At 49.3% G+C, this 22,483-nt stretch overlaps 1 protein-coding gene and 1 pseudogene across 4 annotated transcripts in view; one reads left to right on the plus strand and one right to left on the minus strand.

Annotated features, from left to right (window-relative positions):
- Positions 1-21,954, minus strand: part of CTC1 (CST telomere replication complex component 1) — a 24,121-nt gene extending 2,167 nt beyond the window's left edge. The window contains exons 1-23 of one of the 3 annotated variants that reach the window (XM_010362428.2): positions 21,875-21,954; positions 17,034-17,197; positions 10,633-10,870; positions 10,272-10,483; positions 9,636-9,780; positions 8,328-8,612; positions 8,103-8,231; positions 7,328-7,560; positions 7,024-7,201; positions 6,730-6,930; positions 4,874-5,000; positions 4,329-4,443; positions 3,869-4,193; positions 3,692-3,781; positions 3,244-3,437; positions 2,575-2,663; positions 2,306-2,480; positions 1,906-1,983; positions 1,307-1,451; positions 1,147-1,211; positions 732-897; positions 507-633; positions 1-323 (exon numbers count right to left, since the gene is read on the minus strand). The exon at positions 1-323 is cut by the window's left edge and continues 2,167 nt beyond it. In XM_010362428.2, the coding sequence (XP_010360730.2) occupies positions 184-323; positions 507-633; positions 732-897; positions 1,147-1,211; positions 1,307-1,451; positions 1,906-1,983; positions 2,306-2,480; positions 2,575-2,663; positions 3,244-3,437; positions 3,692-3,781; positions 3,869-4,193; positions 4,329-4,443; positions 4,874-5,000; positions 6,730-6,930; positions 7,024-7,201; positions 7,328-7,560; positions 8,103-8,231; positions 8,328-8,612; positions 9,636-9,780; positions 10,272-10,483; positions 10,633-10,870; positions 17,034-17,197; positions 21,875-21,907 (3,654 nt within the window). In that variant the 5' untranslated portion in view covers positions 21,908-21,954 and the 3' untranslated portion in view covers positions 1-183. Of the gene's footprint in view, positions 324-506; positions 634-731; positions 898-1,146; positions 1,212-1,306; positions 1,452-1,905; positions 1,984-2,305; positions 2,481-2,574; positions 2,664-3,243; positions 3,438-3,691; positions 3,782-3,868; positions 4,194-4,328; positions 4,444-4,873; positions 5,001-6,729; positions 6,931-7,023; positions 7,202-7,327; positions 7,561-8,102; positions 8,232-8,327; positions 8,613-9,635; positions 9,781-10,271; positions 10,484-10,632; positions 10,871-17,033; positions 17,198-21,874 lie in introns of those variants that run through there. The other 2 variants (XR_004054961.1, XM_010362429.2) reach the window with 2 other exon arrangements.
- LOC104661686 lies at positions 14,380-14,823 on the plus strand (annotated as a pseudogene). Its single transcript, XR_004054962.1, has one exon. The product of XR_004054962.1 is annotated as a cytochrome c oxidase subunit 6B1 pseudogene (transcript).
- Positions 21,955-22,483: the final 529 nt, after the last annotated feature.

Raw genomic sequence — 22,483 nt, forward strand, 5'->3', positions numbered from 1 at the left:
CTTGTTTCCACAGTTTCGCCAAGGCAGGCTGGCATCAGAACACCAAAGGGAAATTATAGTGGCATAGCGGTTTGTGAATCTGGAGTCCTTGATTCAATCACAGAGCAAGTAGGGGGAGGAGCCAGGACCTAGGCCTTCAGGGTTTTAGCAAGGAAGGACTCTCAGGCCATCCTTGCAGTTCAGTTAACAGGAGGAACCAAGGACCCCCAGGGAGCTGGAGTGCTCTGACTCTCGGATGGAAAGGCAGGACAATCGGAGCCTGGGGTTCACATGAGTCAGGAAAGGGAGCTCTCCACACTGGAATCGCTGTAGCCGAGGAGGTTCTGAGGTGGGAAGAGAAGAAAAACACACATCTCAGGCATGTGGCTTTTAGTTCCTACCCACCATTCTCCTCCCTAACTCCAGAAATTCCCCATCAGTCTCTCATCCCTCTTCCTCCCAGGGACCCATCTATCTGTATCACCATGATCCCGGTATCACCATGATCCCCTCATCTCCAACCTTACCTAATGGGACAATCTTAGACGGTTTCCTTTCCAGCTCAAAAGAAAGCACAATAGGACGGAGGACAGAGGGGCTAGTACAAAGTGTCCAGAGGAACATGGTCATAGGCTCGTCCACCCTGGCTGAGGACTAGAAAAAGAAGGTCAAGGTTAACTAGCTCCTAAATCCTCTGCCAAAAGCCCAGGAATCTGGGTATACTGAGTCCCTCCCTCCCAGCCACATCACACCTCAAGTTGGGCTCCAGGCCCTGCAAACTGCAAGCCCACTCGGCCCGGCACTCGGACGAACTCCAGGAGGGAGGCCCACTCTCTAGGACACAGCCCTAGTGCTGCTGCTACATGGTGATTCCTACAGGTCACCACAGCTTCGGCAGTCCCGTCCTCCACCAGGAGCCTATGGGGAGCAGGACGAAATACAAACGCCTACAGCAACCCAGTTTGCCAACACCCCGGACCCAACATACCTCCCTCCCCGCTGTTTGCAGTCTTTGGCTCAAAGATTTAGGAGCTTACCCTCATTCATTCGTTCAAAAAATATTCAGCAATTCTCATGAGCCAGGAATTATGCTAATGTAGAAATTGCAGATAGACAAAGTGGTCTAGTAAGAAAATGGCACAATGGGTGCCTGCCTTGTGCTCTCACCTGATGGTGGCCTGGCTTACAGATGTCTGTGTAGGGCACGTGGGGCCCAGGCGACTGCACTTTCCCTGAGATGAACACAGTGGTTGGAAAAGTCCTCTTGGTCCCATCACATCCCTCTGGCACTCCATACCCAGTTCAGCCTGTTCCTTCCCTCCCTTACCTGGGGGCAGATGCTGGTACAATAAGCACACACCCAGAAGAGCTGAAGGCTGAAGACGGAGACAATATGGCAAGAGGTAGTGGCCTGGAATGGGGACTGACCACCCTGCAGAAGTTCAGCCAGGTAGATGTAGGGCAGGGGAACGCTAAATAAATACAGAGACACAGACACAGGGGTCAAGAAACAGAACAGGCAAAGGGGTTCTGAAAGCAAGGTGGGTCTAGAAGGACATACAGGGCATCACGATGGGGACAGCAGTGGGTTCCATGTGCTCCTAGAAGCCCCATCCCCTGCCCCCATTTTAATTCCTGATCTCTGATAGTCATTGGTTATTTGTCAGGTTTGAACACCATGATGTTAGCCAAGAAACATTTGCATGTTAGACTGAAAAGCCCTCAAAAGCCTAGAACACTAAATGATTCTGGGTACAATGATAGGCACAGAGCATTTTTTATTTGGGGTAGAGGAGCTCCTCTAACTCAACACATTTTGTTGGGATTGGAGAAGACTGTAGTGATGGCAAAATCTTCAGAACCAGGACATGTGGGAGATGCAGATGTGAAGCCAGGAAGTTTAGGGGTTGGGGTCTGGGCACTGACCTGATGGTGGTCTCAGGGGGAAAACTCAGGACCTGCACATAAGTGGATGACCGGAAACAACAATAAACATTGTGAGATCTGCAAGTGGAAGAGGAACAGTGAGTGAACAGGAAGACAAGGCAAATTGAAGTAGAAGCTGGGACTCAGAGATCAAGCACCACAGATTGGCCACTCCCCCTGAGGGACATACCCTGGCTATGGCCCTACCAAAGCTAGGGGAAAGACTAGGAGGAGGACCAGACTGCAATACCTCATGAGGGTACTGGGCACAAATGGCAGACTGATATATGGAAAGCTGTATGAAAGAGAAGGGGTCGCTGAAGCAAAGTTAAGCAGGGATGGACATTCCAGAGAGCTACATCAGTAGCAAGAGGAGGCAGGTGACACTACACATCTTCACCTGGAAACCCTTTTCTCCAGCTGGCTAAAGTGGACCCGGGCTCCTGGAAGGAGTCCTAGTGAGGGAGGCAAGTGGGGGTCTTCAATATATACATCCAGGTGAGGGGGAAATGCACAGTCAGCAGTCTCAAGAGCGACGGTTAGCTTCACACACCTTCTCATGGCCCCTGTGTTCCCTACAGAAGGAAGGTGGGTGTTAGTAGGATCTGTGAAGTCCACAAAGGCCCATCACTCTATTTCATACTTTCCCCACAAAGGAAGGTTCATTACCCAGCTTCATCCAGAGAGAGGCCACAAGGGGTTCACACAGTGTCCGTGACACAATCTCAGCGGAGAAAGACACCAAGGAATCTGTGAAACTGGAAGGTCGGGGAATACACTGTGAATGGAGGCATAAGAAAGCACAGCGTGGAGACAGTCAGATCCAAGGCAGAAAATGGAACTAAAGTATCTGCTAGAATTTCATATATAAAGTCCTGAAAAACCCTGAGCCCCGCCACACTGCACACTAAGAGAAACACGGGAAAAAGAGGGTTGTGGCAGATCATTCGAAACCCGCATAAGGTGACTCACACCCCTAAATCCCAGCACTTGGGAGACTGAGGTGGGAGCTCGAGACCAGCCTGGCCAACATGGCGAAACCCTGTCTCTACTAAAAAAACAAAAAAATTAGCTGGGCGTGGTGGCATGCACCCCTATAATCCCAGCTACTTGGGAGGCTGAAGTGGGAGAATCCTTTGAACAGGGGAAGTAGAGGTTTCAGTGAGCTGAGATCAGGCCATTGCACTCTGGCCTAGGTAACAGAGCAAGACTCTGTCCTAAAAAAAAATAACAAAAGAAATACCTACTGCAAAAGAAAATGAAGTCTTCACCAAACCCAGCTAGCTTGTGAGAAGAAAAAGTGGCCAAATTAACCAGAGGGGCTTGGTGGACATTTACTTGTCACTGAGCAGGTCGGTCAGTGAGGATTCAGGCAATGCCTTGTTTGCATCCAGCACATCTTGGATGTCCTGGGAGCTTTCAAGCTCCAGAGTCCAGTTGTCCTGGACAGTGAGGCAGGATGCACAGCCAGCCAACTCCAGAGGACGCAGAGATATGCAGGATGAACCATCCTTCTCAAACAACATTGGTGTCTGCACAGAAATGGGAAGATGACTGTCTGTGAGTGTGTGCTAGTCCAGTGGGAGGTTCACAAAATATTCTGACCCAATTTTGTTCTTTCTGGAACATGGAGAAGGAAGTGTGTCAACACACACAGGCTTTCTGGTATATCTAAGTCCAGCCTTCTTCCAGAAGGCCTAGAGTGACCAGGCACTGGCATGCCCTCTTTAGACCCCAACCCCAAAAAAGCTTTCTGGGGAAAGGAATGATGAAGTAGGGCACTCACAGGGGGGCCAGGAGCTACGAGTCGGTACACTTGCCCCGGGTGCAAGAACTCAAACCAGCGGACTGAAGCGCCAAAGAAAATGAGGTGAACCTGTGAGGATGGAGAGCAAAGTGCTGGGGTCCCAGCCAGAGACTCAGGGCACAGGTCAGGTCCTGGGTCCCTGGAGTCCCAGTTTACCTTCTGATCCTTGTCGTCATTTCCTTGGGGCTGGGGCAGCCCCCATCCAGTCCCCTCCTTCCTCTGGGTGCCCCCAAGCCAGCTCCCCAACACACAGAAACTGAGGGTGGGCTTGGGCACCTCTGGACTTGCTCCTGGAGAGACACAAAAATTCCGCTTCATGAGGGCCTCCTTGTGGCAGAGCAGGAAGAGTCGGCTCTGTCCTAGGTGGGGTCCCTCCAGGCCGGTGGGATCTGTCTGAGGTATTGAGGGTGTTGCTGAATGAAGGGAGGGTCTGGGCACAGGCAGGATCAGGGCATCAGCCAGAAAGAACTGGACATAGACTCTGTTGGGAGAGACAAGGAATAGATTTCTTAAGTGATGCAGGCATTGGGTATTTTGGTCCCCAGAGTCCCACTCCTTTCACCAGGCCCTTCCTTCCCCCCCAGACTCAGGACAACCATGACCCCAAGCAGCCAACCTGGCCTGCTGCTTCTGGATGAAGCCTGGCATGCTCAGCTCCTTCCAGGAAGGGAAGCTGCTTCTCACGTCCCTCTCTATGATCAACTGAAACCTCTCTGCCCTCACCAGGCAGCCTAGAGGAAGAAAGTTTTCTATCTTGACAAGAAAGGAGACCTGTGGGGTGGGTTGCAAGGCAGACCATCCTACCAGTCTCACTCCCCATCCCAGGCCAGAGCTGCTGCCCTAACATGACATGAAAGCCCACACCTGACCCCCACCTTAGAGGGGTGACACCTTCTCTCCAAACTAAGAATGTAGGAGACACAGTTGTAATCCTGGAGTGCATGTTAGGAGCTATGGTGGAGAAATGCGTGCTGGAAATTCTGGCTAGGGGTCTTCTTGCTCCTGCTCTCAGCCTGCCATACCCGTCTCCCAGAAGTTGTTGATTGACATATGTCACTTCAGCATCTCTAGTAAATCCCAGCAGACTTTTCCTCCCAGGATCCCCTGGCTGTGAGAACCACCACCCCACCACCATCTTCTTTCCACATCTGAACTCCAAACCTATCAGCCGTGGGTCACTGAGGGGTTGAGAGTGCTTGGCCAGGAGCAGGCAGGGCAAGGAGCCACTTTGGTCCCGAAGTTGCAGACAACCTTTATGAGATGAAGCTACCAGAACCCCAAGTAAAACCTGCAAGAAGATGAAGGTTGAGTTACCAAATGTTTATTCAGCAAATACTGAGCATCTACTATTTGCCAGATGCTGTATTACATGGTAAAGCTACAAAGTGAACAAAAAAGGCATGTCTCTGATTCCAAAGAATTTACATTCAAGTGAGGAAGACAGACAAAAAAAACACACATGCATTCGCACATTTTGTAGAAGAGAAAGGGTACAAATAGAGGTTACAGGTAAGAAGCCATGCGGGATCTCATAGGACACAATGAGACGTTTGATTTTATTTTATATGCACTGGGAGAGGCATGCAAAGAATTTAAGCTGGGTGCAGTGGCTCACGCCTGTAATCCTAGCATTTTGGGAGGCCAAGGCAGAAGGATCATTTGAGCTCAGGAGGAGGAAATCAGCCTGACAACATAGAGAGACCCCATCTCTAAAAATCAAAAAACGTAAAAATTAACCCAGGCTGGGTACAGTGGCTCATGCCTGTAATCCCAGCACTCTGGGAGGCTGAGGCAGGCAGATCACTCAAGTCCAAGAATTCAAGACCAGCCTGGGAAACATGGCAAAATCCCATCTCTACAAAAACACAAAAATTAGCTGGACGTGGTGATGGATGCCCATAGTCCCAGCTACTCGGGAGGCTGAGGTGGGAGGACTGCTTGAGCCCAGGAGGCAAGGTTGCAGTGAGCCAAGATAGAGCCACTGCGCTCTAGCCTGGGTGACAGAGCAAGACTCTGTTCCAAAAACACAAAAAAAGAAAATTAGCCAGGGATGGTGGTGAACGCCCGTAGTCTCAGCTACTTGGGAGGCTGAAGTGGGAGGATCACTTGAACCTGGGAGGTCGAGGCTGCAATGAGCCATGATCGTGCCAATGCACTCTAGCCTGGGCTACAGAGCAAGATCCTGTCTCGAAAAAAAGGATTTAAACAAGAGAGTTCTGTAATACAAGTTTCACTTTTTTTAACTTCCTTTTTTTTTTTCCCTGAGTCTTGCTCTATTGCCCAGGTTAGAGTGCAGTGGTGTGATCTTGGCTCACTATATCCTTGATCTCTCAGGCTCAAGCGGTCTTACCTCAGCCTCCTGAGTAGCTGGGACCATAGGCGCGTGTCACCACACCTAATTACAACAAAATTTTTGTGGCAACAACGTCTCTACCCAGGCTGGTCTCAAACTCCCGGGCTCCAGTGATCCTCATGCCTTAGCCTCCCAAAGTGTTGGGATTACAGCCATGAGCCACTGTGCCTGGCATATCCCTCCTTTCTAGTTGCTGCAGAGAGAATGAACTGGAGGGGCCAACAACAGATGAAGTGGTCTGCTTAGAAGGCTAGTGTAGTCAAAATGACAAAAAAATGATAGTAACCGAGACTAGGGTCGTGGCAATAAGGATGACAAAAAAAGGAAGTGGCCGGGTGAGGTGGCTCAAGCCTGTAATCCCAGCACTTTGGGAGGCCGAGATGGGCGGATCACGAGGTCAGGAGATTGAGACCATCCTGGCTAACATGGTGAAACCCCGTCTCTACTAAAAAAATACAGAAAAAACTAGCTGGGTGAGGTGGCGGGCGCCTGTCGTCCCAGTTACTCGGGAGGCTGAGGCAGGAGAATGGGTAAACCCGGGAGGCGGAGCTTGCAGTGAGCTGAGATCCGGCCACTGCACTCCAGCCTGCACGACAGAGCAAGACTCCGTCTCTAAAAAAAAAAAAAAAGGAAGTCCCCTGAGTCCTCCAAGGGTCCCCCTTACCTGGGCTGGGTGGAAGGCAGAGGGCAGCACACAGAGCCAGGACCAAGCCAGGCGGCGATTGAGTTGGCAGCTGGACAGGTGGGAGGCCTCCGGGAGGGGCAGAAGGGCCTTAGGGTCAAAGGAGGCCCAGGCCTTACACTGTCCTTCCTCTTTCAGGGTGGCCAGAGTGGGGAAGGAGGAGGGAGTCTGCAGCCGAGTGTACTGTCAAGGAGGGAAGAGAAATCGGGAGTGTGTCCCATGGGCCCCAGGTGTCCTCCAGTGTTCTGCCACCATCCTTCCCCCACATCCTCATACTTTCTGGAGGGGACAGTGATGTGGCTCTTCAAGGATCTCACTGTGTGGATTCCGAACAGGGCTGCCTGGCGGAGCTAGAAGATCCAGGGTAGGAGCCAGGAGTTGCAGTCCCAGGCCGGGGCTCCCAGGAGAGGAATGCTGCAGGAACTGGTGGTGTCTCAGCACATGGGGACACAGCCTTGGCCAGGAAAAGCAGCGCAGTCACTTCCCCTGAAGAGCCTGTCTCTTCAAGAATCCTGCTCTCCTTGCCAAGGAAGTGTGCTACTCCCACTGCCTCCCCGCCCTGGGCCCTCAGCCTCCTCACTTGCAGGCCAGCTCCTCCAGGGCCTTGGTAGCCCACAGGTAGAGGGGAAGTCCTAACTGACATTCCCACACCAACTGCTCATACAGGGAGGCCCCGTAGGCTTGACGGGATGAGTGAGTCCCAGGCTTCTGACGAGAGAAGCTTTGAAGCAGAACAGCGCCACGGAGGCAGGGGGCGAGCACTGGCCTTCTTGTGCCCCCACCCACTGACTGGAGCAGGTGAACATCCTGGAGCTGGGGGAAAGCAGAGAAAATGAAAAAGCAGAGATGAAGCCCCCAACTCAATGAACCCAGGCAAAGTTCACTGCACTTTGCCACTGCCTGGGTTCCAGGAAGAAGGAAAACAATTTCTCCCACGTGGGCTGGCCTTGCTTTCCATTACAACCCACTCCCATTGCGGTCAGCCTTCATCTCCCATGAGCTCCACTCAGTCTTGCTGTGGGCTGGGTGGCTCCAGGATGAACAGACATGGCTGAGGCTTCTCACCAGGTCGCCTGGGATCATCCCGGCCCCAGACCTGTGCTTCAGCCATCTCCTCCTCCAGGTGAAAGGCCCTTCGCTAAAGGAGATGCTCTGGCCACAACTCCCTCACAGTGCCCAAGACTCTACTCCTTTTTGATGTAAACTTCTGTCCAAGTTATCCTTAACAAAAGTAACCCCCAACACACACTTTTTATTTCTGTATTTCTATATAACCACCCTGCTGCAGAAAAGGAGCCCGTGAAGGTAAGAGAAGCTGCAGAGGTCTCTTCATTATCAGCCCTGATCTCACATACCTGCAGACACACTCCTGGTCGCATCACCCGCCTGAGGCCACGGAACTGCTGGTAGGCAAGGCAGAGTCCCAGCTGCCCATCCAGCTCATAGAGGCCAGCTGGCTCATTCAACACGCCAGTGACTGCTCCCTGCAAACAGGCCGAGGTCCCGTTGACCGCTATTTTCTTCCTCTTTGAAGACCCACATTTCCGGCCCCTCAAGCTCTAGGATCTCTCCGTGCTCACCGAATAGGATAGGAGTCTAGAATACCGGACAAGACCTTTTGGATTGTTCTCGTCCTCGGAAACGCTGGGCATGGGGAGTGGCTTGGGATCAGCCTCTAAGAGGGGTCCTTCCAGCTCCAGTTCCAGCTCCTGCACATGTTCTGGTTTCAGCAGCAACAAACGGGACGACTGACTGGTCATCCAAACATGGTGGCGCTGACCACGGATCTTGGACACTCGCAGTTCTGTCAGCACATAGGTTGTACCAGGCCGAAGGGCTCTGTGCCACACCAGCTGGGCAGGGACCTGGCTTGTGCAGAGACAGGCAATGTGGCCCAAGAGACCCCAACACTGCCGCTCTGACAGAGTCCCTTTCCCTCACGATTTGAACTCAGAGACCTGCCCACTGTGAGTCTCTCCTCACTTTTCTATCTTCCTTATGTCTGCCAATTAAATCTTAGCGTCTCTCCTCTCTCACAGGAGATGCCAAATATTTCCGAACCACTTCCCCAACATACAAACCATCCCTAAAACTTCCTTCAAAATACATAAATATTCCATTGAGAAAAGTGTGCCCTATCCTACCCCATAACACACAAACAACATTCATTCATGTAATCCATATGTATTGAGTAGATATGTATCCGGTATTGGGACTGATATCAAGGGAAGTATGATAAACTGTTCTTCTCCAACATACCGAGACCCTATTTCTACAAAATACACGTATTTTTAAATTTTTTATAAAAAGGAAAAGAAACATTATTCAGATACTTATATGTCATAAAACAACAATTAGAATAAAAATTAATGATTTACAATTTCTACCTTGGGTACTATGCTCAGTACCTGGGTAAAAGGATCGATCATACCCCAAACCTCAGAATCACAAAATATCCCCAGCTAATAAACAAGCACATACACCTGAGTCTAAAAGCTGAAATTATGAAAATAAAATTGTACCAGGTGATGCAAAAAGAGTCAACAGTAAGTACCAAGTTGTTGTTTTTTTTAATGCCTGTATTCAATGTCTCAAAGGTATTAAGATGAATGATTTCTTTGGTCATCTTCCACAAGTGAGTGTGGCAGTTTTTTAAAAGGTCACATACAATCTAAAAGCTGTGTGCTTAAGTGAATTGCAAAGCGGAAAGTCTATTTCCTCCATGCACAAACATTTCCTGGAATCTTCTTCCAACAGCGCTATTCCAGAAAACAGCTTTCCCCAACTGTCCTCCTTTCCTACATGGCTTCTCCTATGATGTTATCTTTCCTATTGAAAGTTCTAACACCCTCCCCCACTTCCATGGCTGAAATGACCCCAATCCTCACCTGCACGATGACAGACACGTGGGTGTCAGCTGGGTCTGATCTACCAAGAGACAGGATGAAGTAAGCTTTCTGCTTACTTTTCACCAGAGCACTCAATCGAACCAGATTCCCAGCCAGGTTTCGCTGCACACCTCTGAGCTTGTTTCTAAGAAGGAAGAAAAAGCCCTGTAATCCCAGCTACTCAGGAGGCTGAGGGAAGAGAATCACTTGAACCTGGAAGGCAGAGGTTGCAGTGAGCTGAGATCACGCCATTGAACTCCAGCCTGGGCAGCAAGAGTGAAACTCCGTCTCAAAAAGAAAAAAAAAAAAAGAAGCAGTCATCTTTATTTCTCTTCTTTTTCCCTATAAATGCTGTCCCTTCCACAGTAAAGAATAACCTGGTAGTGATACAAAATGTCCACAGCCCAAAGCTAGGTATGCTAAAAACCTTCAAAATTCTCTTGCCCCCATTAGATAAGGCACAGATCCCTTGAAAAACCCTTCTCTTTACCTTCTTAACATTCAAAGGCCATCATTCCCTTGATTTGGAACATTCCATCTATATTACTGTCAATGCCCTTCTTTCTCTCCCTCCACTGACCCACCATCAGCCTCCAATTTCACAGTGCCCCCGCCATGCCTAGAGGGGGAAATTACCTGAGCCTGAGCAGGCGGGAAGCACTTTCTGGGTAGAGGACAGGGATAGGAGTGAGCGGGCCAGGACTGACGGTCAAAGGAAACACTGGCACAGGGGCATCCCACAGCTCCAAGTGCCCCTCCCCTGAGGAATTCCACCTGGCAGGAGGGAGGTAACTCCAATGGGGGAACAGAAAAAGATGGCCCAACCAAGAAAGGTCCAGGTCGATGAGCTAAAAAAGACCAAGAGCAAGGGTTAATCAGGACCTTAGCACCCTATCCACCCACCTCCCCGTCTGTTTCCTCAGAGACTTAATTGTCTTGATCCTTGGACACCATTCTTGTCAGGATCTGAGGCATCTGACCTCCACCTTCCACTCACCTCACAGCTCAGGACGCCAGTGTTATCTCTCACATAGAGGCTTCCATTCCTGCACTCTTGTTCCAAGTCCCCCCGTAGGTCTGTTAGTGTCCCTAAAAGCAACAGCTGCTCTCGGGGCAGGGGGTTTCCATTTGGTCCAGCCTCTTGGGCCCAGGCCTGGTATGCAGTACTGCTCCAGGACAGATGGCTACAGCATGGGAGATGCTGGTGAGTCTTGAGGTCCTGTACTGAGACGAAGCTGTAAAGTGAAGGGAACAGAGGTCCTGCAAACACAGGTCCAAGCCTAGTAGGTAAACCTCAACCCTGACAAACCCTCAAGAGCCCAAGGAAAGGTTGCAGGGGAACATGGACTAAGAGGTGAGTTTGATTAAAGGGGTAAAACCTGGGGCTAAAGGCCTAAGAAAATAAGGATGCGGGCGGGCGCAGTGGCTTGCACCTGTAATTCTAGCACTTGGAGAGGCCGAGGCGGTTCACCTGAGGTCAGGAGTTTGAGACCAGCCTGGCCAACATAGTGAAACCCCATCTCTACTAAAAATACAAAAAATTAGCTGGGCATGGTGGTGGGCACCTGTAACTCCAGCTTCTTGGGATGCTGAGGCAGGAGAATTGCTTGAACCCAGGAGATGGAGGTTGCAGTGAGCCGAGATCACGCCATTGCACTCCAGCTTGGGCAACAGAGTGAGACTCTGTCTCAAAAAAAAAAGGAAAAAGAAAATAAGGATGGGATCTGAGTCCAATTCTGTGCTGAACAGTATCTTCAACAAGATGGTGCCAGGGAGAGGACCCAGATAAATGAAATAGGAATGCATGAGCAGCCTGATAAATGAATGTGTGGGGAGAACACTTTGTAAATAACAGAGGCAATTCTCTTTTTTTTTTTTTTTTTTTTTTGAGGCGGAGTCTCGCTCTGTCACCCGGGCTGGAGTGCAGTGGCCGGATCTCAGCTCACTGCAAGCTCCGCCTCCCAGATTTACGCCATTCTCCTGCCTCAGCCTCCCGAGTAGCTGGGACTACAGGCGCCCACCACCTCGCCCGGCTAGTTTTTGTATTTTTTTAGTAGAGACGAGGTTTCACCGTGTCAGCCAGGATGGTCTTGATCTCCTGACCTCGTGATCCGCCCGTCTCGGCCTCCCAAAGTGCTGGGATTACAGGCTTGAGCCACCGCGCCCGGCCATCAAAGGCAATTCTCTTGAAAGCATCTCAGCTCTTAGCTCCAGAGAGAACTTAATGGGACCACTTAGGCATCTAAGGGTCCAACTACAATGACGCCAGCCAAGTTCCTTTCTAGTCTAGAATAGCACAGTCCTAGAGACTAGGGGGGAAGCTGAGGCTGAGACGTGGGTGTTGGATGTGATACAAATAATAGTTAAATTATCAAGTTGTGATAAATTCACCTTTCTGTAATACCATTATTCTCACTTGCTTGTATTCCCGATTTTTTTTTTTTTTTTTTTTTTTTTTGAGACAGAGTCTCACCCTTTCGCCCAGGCTGGAGGGAAATCAAGACCAAAATCTTGAACTCTCTCCAGATGGGGTTTCACCATGTTGGCCAGGCTGGTCTCGAACTCCTGACCTCAGGTGATCCATCTGCCTCAGCCTCCCAAAGTGCTGGGATTACAGGCATGAGCCACCGTGCCTGGCCCCCATGACTTTTTTTCAGTGGAAATGAAAAGGATCAAGTTATAAAACATCACAATTAATCCTCCCTGTTGGACTCAAGAACATTATGCACAAATGAGTATTAAAGAGAGAGAATGGGCCAGGCGCGGTGGCTCATGCCTGTAATCCCAGCACTTTGGGAGGCCGAGGCGGGCAGATCATGGGGTCAGGAGATCGAGATCATCCTGGCAAACCGGTGAAACCCCGTCTCTACTAAAAATACAAAAAAATTAGCTGGGTGTGGTGGCGGGCGCCTGTAGTCCCAGCTTCCAGGGAGGCTGAGGCAGGAGAATGGCATGAACCCGGAAGACGGTGGAGCTTGCAGTGAGCGGAGATGGCTCCACTGCACTCCAGCCTGGGCGACAGAGTAAGATTCCGTCTCAAAAAAAAAAAAAAAAAAAAATGAGAGAGAGAGAATGCTGTTCTAGAAGACCACTCCCCTTCTGCATCTGGTCTCTTTCCCTAATGGCTTTGGAGAAGACACACGGCAAAGACAGAAACTAACACATGTTGGCCCCTGCCATGCACACTATAATATACTGAGTCTGGTCAGGCTCAATATTGAATTTCCTTCTCCCCAAAACTCTGTAAACATCATCAATGGGGAAAGTCAGAGGCTCAGTACACAGAGGCATGGGTGGCAAAGTCAGGCGTGTCTCATTCAAAAGTCCATGTTCTTTCTCTGTGTTTTCCTACTTATCTGAAGGCCCAAGAAAAGGCAACCAGAGAGAACTATCTCCTTTTTTTTTTTTGAGACACAGTCCCGCTGTGTCGCCCAGGCTGGAGTGTAGTGGCATGATCTCGGCTCACTGCAACTCCGTCTCCTGGGTTCAAGCAATTCTCCTGCCTCAGCATCCCAAGAAGCTGGGATTATAGGCGCCCACCACCATGCCTGGCTATTTTTTTGTATTTTTAGTAGACGAGGTTTCACCATGCTGGCCAGGCTGGTCTCGAACTCCTGACCTCGTGATCCACCCGTCTCAGTCTCCCAAAGCGCTAGGATTACAGGTGTGAGCCACTGCACCCAGCCAAAAAAAGTAATCTTAAGTGTTATGGACGTGGACAAGAATTATATGAAAAGAAAGGAAAAACAGTCCAGTGAAATAAAATGATAAAAAGGAAAAAAAATAACCCGTGTACAAGTACCCTCAGAAATTACTTTGGAATTAGGCCAAGCACAGTGGCTCATGCCTGTAATCCCAGCACTCTGGGAGGCCGAGGAGGGAGGATCACCTGAGGTTAGGAGTTTGAGACCAGCCTGGCCAACATGGTGAAACCCCGTCTCTACCAAAAATACAAAATTAGCCAGGCATGCTGGCAAGCGCCTGTAATCCCAGCTACTTGGCAGGCTGGGGCAGGAGAACTGGTTGAATCCGGGAGGCAGAGGTTGCAGTGAGCAGAGATTGCGACACTGTACTCCAGCCTGGGCCACTGTACTCCAGCCTGGGCAAGAGCGAAACTCCGTCTCAAAAAAAAAAAAATTACTTTGGAATTAACAAAACAAAAATATCATTTAATACCTACCAAATAGGCAAAAATAAATAAAAATAATTTTTAACCAAGGTAAATACAGGCTCAAGATATGCATATACACTATTGGCCGGGCACAGTGGCTCATGCCTGTAATCCCAGCACTTTGGGAGGCTGAGGTGGGCAGATCACCTGAGGTCAGTAGTTCGAAACCAGCCTGGCCAACATGGCGAAACCCCATCTCTGCAAAAATACAAAAATTAGCCAGGTGTGATAGCAGGCATCTGTAATCCCAGCATCTTGGAAGGCTGAGACAGAAGAATCACTTGAACCTGGGAGGTAGAACTTGTGGTGAGCTGAGATGATGCCATTGCACTCCAGCCTGGGTGACAGGGTGAGACTCCGTCTCAAAAAACAAAAAACAACCAACCACAAACAAAAAAAGAAGTATAATGTTAAGCACAAAAAGCAAGTAGTGGCTCGGTGCAATGGTTCACACCTATAATCCCAGCACTCTGGAAGACCAAGATGGCGGATCACCTGAGGTCAGGAATTCGAGACCAGCATGGTCAATGTGGTGAAACCCTGTCTCTACTAAAAAATACAAAAATTAAGTTGCATCTGGGCTGCCTTTAGGATTCAGCTCCATGGCAGAAGAAGACATTGAGACCAAAATCAAGAACTACAAGACTGCCCCTTTTGACAGCCGCTTCCCCAACCAGAACCAGACCAGGAACTGCTGGCAGAACTACCTGGACTTCCACCGCTGTCAGAAGGCAATGATGGCTAAAGGAGGCGACATCTCTGTGTGTGAATGGTACCAGTGTGTGTACCAGTTCCTCTGCCCCACATCCTGGGTCATAGACTGGGATGACCAACAGGCTGAAGGCACGTTTCCCGGAAAGATCTGAACTGGCTGTACCTCCCTCTCCTCTGTTCTCCGTCCTTCTACCAGGATGGTGAAGGGGGACCTAGTACCCAGTGACCCCCACCCCGGGATCCTAAATCATGACTTACCTGCTAATAAAAACTCACTGGAAAAGTGAAAAAAAAAAAAAAAAAGAGGCCGGGCGCGGTGGCTCAAGCCTGTAATCCCAGCACTTTGGGAGGCCGAGACGGGAGGATCACAAGGTCAGGAGATCGAGACCATCCTGGCTAATACGGTGAAACCCTGTCTCTACTTAAAAATACAAAAAATTAGCCGGGCGACGAGGCAGGCGCCTGTAGTCCCAGCTACTCGGGAGGCTGAGGCAGGAGAATGGCGTAAACCCGGGAGGCGGAGCTTGCAGTGAGCTGAGATCCGGCCACTGCACTCCAGCCTGGGTGGCAGAGCAAGACTCCGTCTCAAAAAAAAAAAAAAAAAAAAAAAAAAAAGAAACAAACAAAAATTAGCTGGTGTGGTGGCGCATAGTTCCAGCTACTCAAGAGGCAGGATAATCACTGGAACCCAGGAGGCAGAGGTTGCAGTGGGCTGAGATCGTGCCACTGCACTCCAGCCTGGGAAACAGAATGAGACTCCGTCTTAAAAAAAAAAAAAAGAAAAAAAAAAGCAGGCCAGGCACAGTGGCTCATGCCTATAATACCCTGGGAGGCCACGGTAGGAGGACTGCTTGAGCCTAGGGGTTCAAGACCAGTGTGGCATACACCTGTGGTCCTAGTTATGTGGGAGGCTGAGGCAGGAAAACTGCTTGAGCCCAGGAGGTAAAGGCTGTAAGCCATGTTTGCACCACTGCACTAGAGCCTGGGGGACAGAGCGAGACTGTCTCAAAAAAAACAAAAAGAAAAACAAATTGCAGAGGGTATTTAAATAGGGTATGGTACCATTTATTTAAGGTCTACATGTGTGCAAAACTCTACATTATATTGCTTAAGCATAGATGCATGTGTAGTAAAAATATGAAAATATTTATTGGAATAATATATCTCATCTACAAGATAGTGATTACTTTTTTTTTTTATATAGAGTTTCGCTCTTGTTGCCCAGCTGCAGTGCAATGGTGTGATCTCGGCTCACTGCAACCTCTGCCTCCTGGGTTCAAGCGATTCTCCTGCCTCAGCCTCCCGCGTAGCTGGGGATTTTACAGGCGACCACCACCACGCCCGGCTAATTTTTGTATTTTTTTTTAGTAGAGGTGTTCCACCATGTTGGCCAGGCTGGTCTCGAACTGCTGACCTCAGGTGATTCACCCGACTCGGCCTCCCAAAGTGTTGGGATTACAGGTGTGAGCCACTGTGCCTGGCCGATAGTGATTACTTCTATGAGGCGATAAATAGGCTTCTTTTGCAGGACTTGTCATAGCCTCTAATACGTTAATAAACCCTATGACTCTCCCAGCGAAGTTTTATCATATTCAATTTCCCTCACACTTACTTAGCTATGAACCCCTTTTATTGTGCTTTACTAACATTGCCTAAAACACTTTTGGAAATGGTAGTGTAGAAAAAAAATGTGTATATATACATATACACACACATATATACACATATATACATATATATATACACATACATACACACACACACACACACACACACACACACCCCCTCGGAAGCCCTAAAACTCACATCTTAAACACAATGGTCTGCACTTGGTAATGTCAAACAGCTCTCTGTATCTTTGTTTCCTCATACACAAAATAAAGATAACACTAGCCGGCCGGGCGCGGTGGCTCAAGCCTGTAATCCCAGCACTTTGGGAGGCCGAGACGGGAGGATCACGAGGTCAGGAGATCGAGACCATCCTGGCTAACACGGTGAAACCCCGTCTCTACTAAAAAATACAAAAAAAAAAAAAAAAAAAAATTAGCCGGGCAAGGTGGCGGACGCCTGTAGTCCCAGCTACTCAGGAGGCTGAGGCAGGAGAATGGCGGGAACCCGGGAGGCGGAGCTTGCAGTGAGCTGAGTTCCGACCAATGCACTCCAGCCTGGAGTGAGACTGGAGTGAGAGCAAGACTCCGCCTCAAAAAAAAAAAAAAAAAAAAAGATAACACTAGCCTCTTTCCACACTACGAGAGCTCTTTTTCCAAATTTTCCTTCTCTCTTCCCCTCTTCTTCTCCTTTTCTTTGATCTTAAGCCAATTCGGGAGAACTTCAGGAAAAGGAAAGCTTGATAGTGTTAGAACAGAAAAGCTCTGCAGAAGGGGTATGTTTAGACTACCTTGTCCTCTGCTCACTCTCTCACTTGCCCTTTTTCTAACTACAGAACCTTACTTTTCAATCATGAATTCAGTACCCGCCCCTGCCCAGCCCCCACAACCGCCACCTCTCCTTACCTATAGCTGAGGGGCAGTGTAGAACCTTGATTCCTTCCCTGGGACAACCAGACAGTCTTCACACAATCAATTACCAATGGAGTCAACTGGACATTAGGCTGCTTGACAGCTGGACACAGGGTCTTTTGGATGAAGACCTGGGCATCCTCAAGCCAGGCTTGTTCCTGAGGAAAGTGAATTTAGTTAAATCATCTTGACTATCCGGCCCGCCAAGGAAACTTGGGAAGAATAAAAGACTAGGAAAAAATATCCAGGTCGGGTGCAGTGGCTCACGCCTGTAATCCCAGCACTTTGGGAGGCTGAGGCAGGCAGATCACCTGAGGTTGGGAGTTCAAGACCAGACTGACCAACATGGTGAAACCCTGTCTCTACTAAAAACACAAAATTAGCCGGGGGTGGTGGTGCACACCTGTAATCCCAGCTACTTGAGAGGCTGAGACAGGAGAACTGCTTGAACCCGGGAGGCAGAGGTTGTGGTGAGCCAAGATTGAGCCATTGCACTCCAGCCTGGGCAACAAGAGCGAAACTCTGTCTCAAAAAAAAAAAAAAAGAAAAGTACATCCAGAGGGCACATGAAATGAAGATCAAAAGTAAAGGAGTTTAGAACTTGAAGAAACCTTAAAAGTCTTAGTCCAGCCATGTCATAGACAGCTGGCCATCCAGTTTTGGTCTTGTCCCTTTCTCTAACAAACTTGTACTCATCCCATCTTACATGGAATCTGGTTCTAAAGTCAGTACGTTGAAAAGCGAGAATGGACAAAAGCATTGTTGAACAATCCTTTAAATTGTTCATAAAGAAGACAGGCTAGGTGCAGTGGCTCCTGCTTGTAATCCCAGCACGTTGGGAGGCCAAGGCAGGTGGATTGCTCGAGTCCAGGAGTTCAAGAACAGCCTGGACAACATGGCGAAATCATATCTCTACAAAAATACACAAAGCCAGGTGTGGTGGCACACGCCTGTGGTTCCAGCTACTCGGGAGGCTGAGGTGTGAGGATCACCAGAGCCTGGAGCGGTTGAAACTTCAGTGAACCCGGATGGCGCCGCTGCACTCTGGCCTGGGTGACAGAGTGAGACACTGTCTCAAAAAACCAAAACCAAAAATGAATAGGACACAGTGCCTTACTATGTATAAGTGCCTAATAGTGGACACTACATAAAAAGGACATAGGCAGAGTATATAATTTTTAATCTTTTTTTAATTCAAATGTATGCATTTCCCACAAGCTAAATATAAGCAAGATACAACCTCACTTGATTTGTTTCCTGTTGTCTTTTCAGCAAAGGTGTGGGCTTCCTGAGGAGGATACGGACTATCTTTGTACACCTGACACAGATTCTGGACACATAGTTGCCATTATATGTAGATAACTTTAGGAAAAAGGACCAGTTTGGCCTCCTCCCAGTGCCAGGCAGCTTAACACACTTGACAGTAGGTCCTTTATCCTTCTCCCTTAATGCTACTTCTAAGCCATTACAGCTCCTTCCCTGGTCCTCCAAGGCTCATATACTAACATCCTGGTCAATCTTTCACATTGTTTTTTTTTTTTTGAGATGGAGTCGTGCTCTGTCGCCCAGACTGGAGTGCTGTGGTGCGATCTTGGCTCACTGCAACCGCCGCCTCCCGGGTTCAAGTGATTCTCCTCTCTCAGCCTCCCAAGTGGCTGGGATTACAGGCATCCACCACCATGCCCAGCTAATTTTTTATATTTTTAGTAGAGACGAAGTTTCACCATGTTGGCCAGGCTGGTTTCGAACTCCTGAACTCAAGTGATCCGCCTGCCTTGGCCTCCCAAAGTGCTAGGATTACACACGTGAGCCACCGCGCCTGGCCCTGCTCTTCACATTCTTCTAATCTTAAGGAGCTTGAAAAGAGGTAGAAAAGCCAGTCTTAACCTAAATGCCCATCAACAGTAGACTGGATAAAGAAAATGTGGTACATATACACCATGGAACACTATGCAGCCATAAAAAAGAATGAGATCATGTCCTCTGCTACAACATGGACGCAGTTGGAGACCATCATCCTTAGCAAACTAACCCAAGAACACAAAACCAAATACTGCATGTTTGTTCCCACTTATAAGTGAGAGCTAAATAACAAGAACACATGAACACAAAGAGGGAAATAACAGACACCAGGGCCTACTTGAGGGTGGGAAGAGAGAGATCGGAAAAAACACCCATCAAGTACTATGCTTAGTATAGGGGTGACGAAATAATCTCTATACCAAACCCCTGTGACATGAGGTTACCTACATAATAAACCTGCGCATGTCCCCCGAATCTAAAATAAAAGTTACAAGGAAAAAAAACAAGGCTTCAAGTTTTAGATGTCTTCAGCATCCTTACGGACAGTCCTACCACTGACCTTCAGCCCACCTCAGCCAAACACTCATTCAAGGTCAGAGTTGTAGAAACCAGACCATATCACCATTCAGAGTTGCCTCACCAGCATCATCAAAGTTCCCACTCTCACGCTTTTTGTCTTCCTCTCCCAGTATTCTTTTGTAGTTCCATTTCTCGGATGGCCTATCCTTTGCTTGGTGCGCTGAATACTATTGTCCTATTGTCTCTCAAAGTGATCTCATGGCTATAAGGTGAAATTACCTAAGTTTTGTTAAAAAGGTAAATTCATGTTTTCATCTACTGAGTAAAAATGGAGCAGACTGGATGTGGTGACTCTCGCCTGTAATCCCAGCACTTTGCCCGGTCAAGGTAGATCGCTTGAGCCCAGGAGTTCACCACTAGCCTGGGCAACAAGGCAAAGACCCGTCTCTACAAAAAACAGAAAAATTAACTGGGCGTGCTGGCTCGTGCCTATAGTCCCAGCTACTCAGGAGGCTGAGGTGAGAGGATCACCTGAGCCTGGGAAGGTTGAGACCAGCCTGGGCAACATGGTGAAACTCTGAAACAATTCAAAATTAGCCGGGTTAGCTGGGCGTGGTAGCACAGCCAGTAGTCCCAGCTACTTGGGAGGCTGAGGTGGGAGGATTGCTTGAGCCCAGGGAGGTCGAGGCTTCAGTGAGCCGTGATGGTGCCACTGCACTCTAGCCTGGGTGACAGAGTTAAGACCTTGTCTCAAAAAAAAAAAAAAAGAGGGAGGAAGACCCAGATTAATACAGGCTGAAGTTTAAGAACACAATATGCTTTCCCACAATTATCTCAACCACTGCATGGGTTTAACAGCCATGGCCAGATGATGATTGTTCCTGTATGTCTACTTTAGCTGAGATCTCATTCCTGAGCTTTAGTCTTACCCATCTGCCAGACTCTCCATGGCCAACCCACAGGCGGCACACATGCCCAACACTGAACTTTTCACAAAACCCTCTCCTTATCTAGAACACTTCTAGTGTTATGTTCACTAACTTAGCAAACAGTACCCTTAACCAAATAGTTGTTCTATCCTGAAACCTAGGTGTCCTCCTTAACTCCTTCTTTTCCCTACATAACTCCCAGTCCTGGCTGGGTGCGGTGGCTCACACCTGTAATCCCAGCATTTTGGGAGGCCGAGGCAGGCAGATCACGAGGTCAGAAGATCAAGACCATCCTGGTAACATGGTGAAACCCTGTCTCGACTAAAAAATAATAATAAAAAAAATTAGCTGGGCATGGCGGCACGTGCCTGTATGCCTGTAATCCCAGCTACACAGGAGGCTGAGGCAGGAGAATCGCTGAACCTGGGAGGCAGAGGTTGCAGTGAGCCGAGATCGCGTCACTGCACTCCAGCCTGGTGACAACGCTAGACTCCGTCTCTCAAAAAAAAAAAACACCCAAACCCAATCCTTTAGATTGTATTTTCTTAACATCTATTTATTTATTTATTTATTTATTTATTTGAGATGGAGTCTGGCTCTGCCGTCCAGGCTAGAGTGCAGTGGTGCGATCTCAGCTCACTGCAACCTTCACTTCCCAGGGTCAAGCGATTCTCCAGCCTCAGCTTCCCCAGCAGCTGGGATTACAGCTGGGATTACAGGCGTGTGCCACCACGCCCAATTACCTTCACGTTAAAGTCGCTGCTCTGCAAGAGGTACAAAACTGTCAGTTCTGACCCCTCCACCACCATCCAATTGAACCTTTGAGTTTTTCAGACACCTGCTCTATCCTCCTGCCTTTGAACATGTGTTTGCTTCCGTCCTGAAACCCCTTCCGGCGCTTTTTTTTTTTTTTGGCGGAGTCTCGCTCTGTTGCCCAGGCTGGAGTGCGGTGGCACAATCTCAGCTCACTGCAACCTCCGTCTCCCAGGCTCAAGCGATTCTCCTGCCACAGCCTTCTGAGTAGCTGGGATTACAGGTGCGCGCCACCACGCCCGGCTATTTTTTGTATTTTTAGTAGAGATGGGGTTTCACCATGTTGGTCAGGCGGGTCTCGAACTCCTGACCTCAAGTGATTCGCCCGCCTCGGCCTCCCAAAGTGCCGGGATTATAGGCGTGAGCCACCACGCCCGGCCCCTTTCGGCGCTTTTTGCCTTCTACACGCACTTCGGGTCTCAGACGCTTTTTCTTATTATGATTGCCCTTTTCCCCTGTAGCCTCGTCAAGGGTCTTCTCCAGGAACCCACAGCCCCATAGTTCCCCCATTAACCTGCTCCTGGTTTCCCACCGGACTTAAACCCTAGAGAGTGCACGGAGGCCAGTTTAAGGCTCACAGTGGGCGCCGCGTGAATAAGGGAATAAACATTCGCAGAACCAGTAAGAGGTAGGAGCGGACCGACTCACAACCCCCTCACCCATGGTCCGGACGCAGCCAGCGAGCCCACAGAGACAAGGCAGAGGAAATAGGAAGAGAAAGAATATCTGTGACAAACAAGAAAAAAGGAACGGACGAAGAGCAGCACTCACCGAGGAAGAGGTCTGACCCCGGCCAGCCGCCATGATGCGCCGGAGCTCCGCCCCCGGGAGGTGCGGGTGCTCCTTTGGGGGTGGGGGGGCGCTCGGTGACGTCACCGGTGGGCGGGTCTCGTCGCCACCTCCAGCTCCTTCTCGCTGCTTACCACCTCGCACCCTGGAGACTGCGAGGCGCCTCGGTGCACCATCCCAACTCCTGATACCCCTGTCTCTTTTCTCTGATTTTTTTTTAAAGACGAAGCCTGGCTCTGTCGCCCAGGCTGGAGTGCAGTGGCGCGATCTCGGCTCACTGCAAACCCCGCCTCCCGGGTTAAAGTGATTCTCCGGCCTCAGCCTCCTGAGTAGCTAGGATCACAGGCACCTGCCACTACGCCCGGCTAATTTTTTTTTTTTTTTTTTTTTTTTTTTTGTATTTTTAGTAGAGACAGGGTTTCACCATGTGCCAGGCTGGTCTCAAACTCCTGACCTCAGTGATCCACCCGCCTCAGCCTCCCAAAGTGCCTGGATTACAGGCGTGAGCCACCGCCCCTGGCCCTCTGATTTTTTTGAGACGGGGTCTCGCTCTATCGCCCAGGCTGGAGTGCAGCGGCGCCATCTCGGTTC

Source organism: Rhinopithecus roxellana, chromosome 19 (genome assembly GCF_007565055.1).
Source record: "Rhinopithecus roxellana isolate Shanxi Qingling chromosome 19, ASM756505v1, whole genome shotgun sequence".
NCBI lineage: Eukaryota > Metazoa > Chordata > Mammalia > Primates > Cercopithecidae > Rhinopithecus > Rhinopithecus roxellana.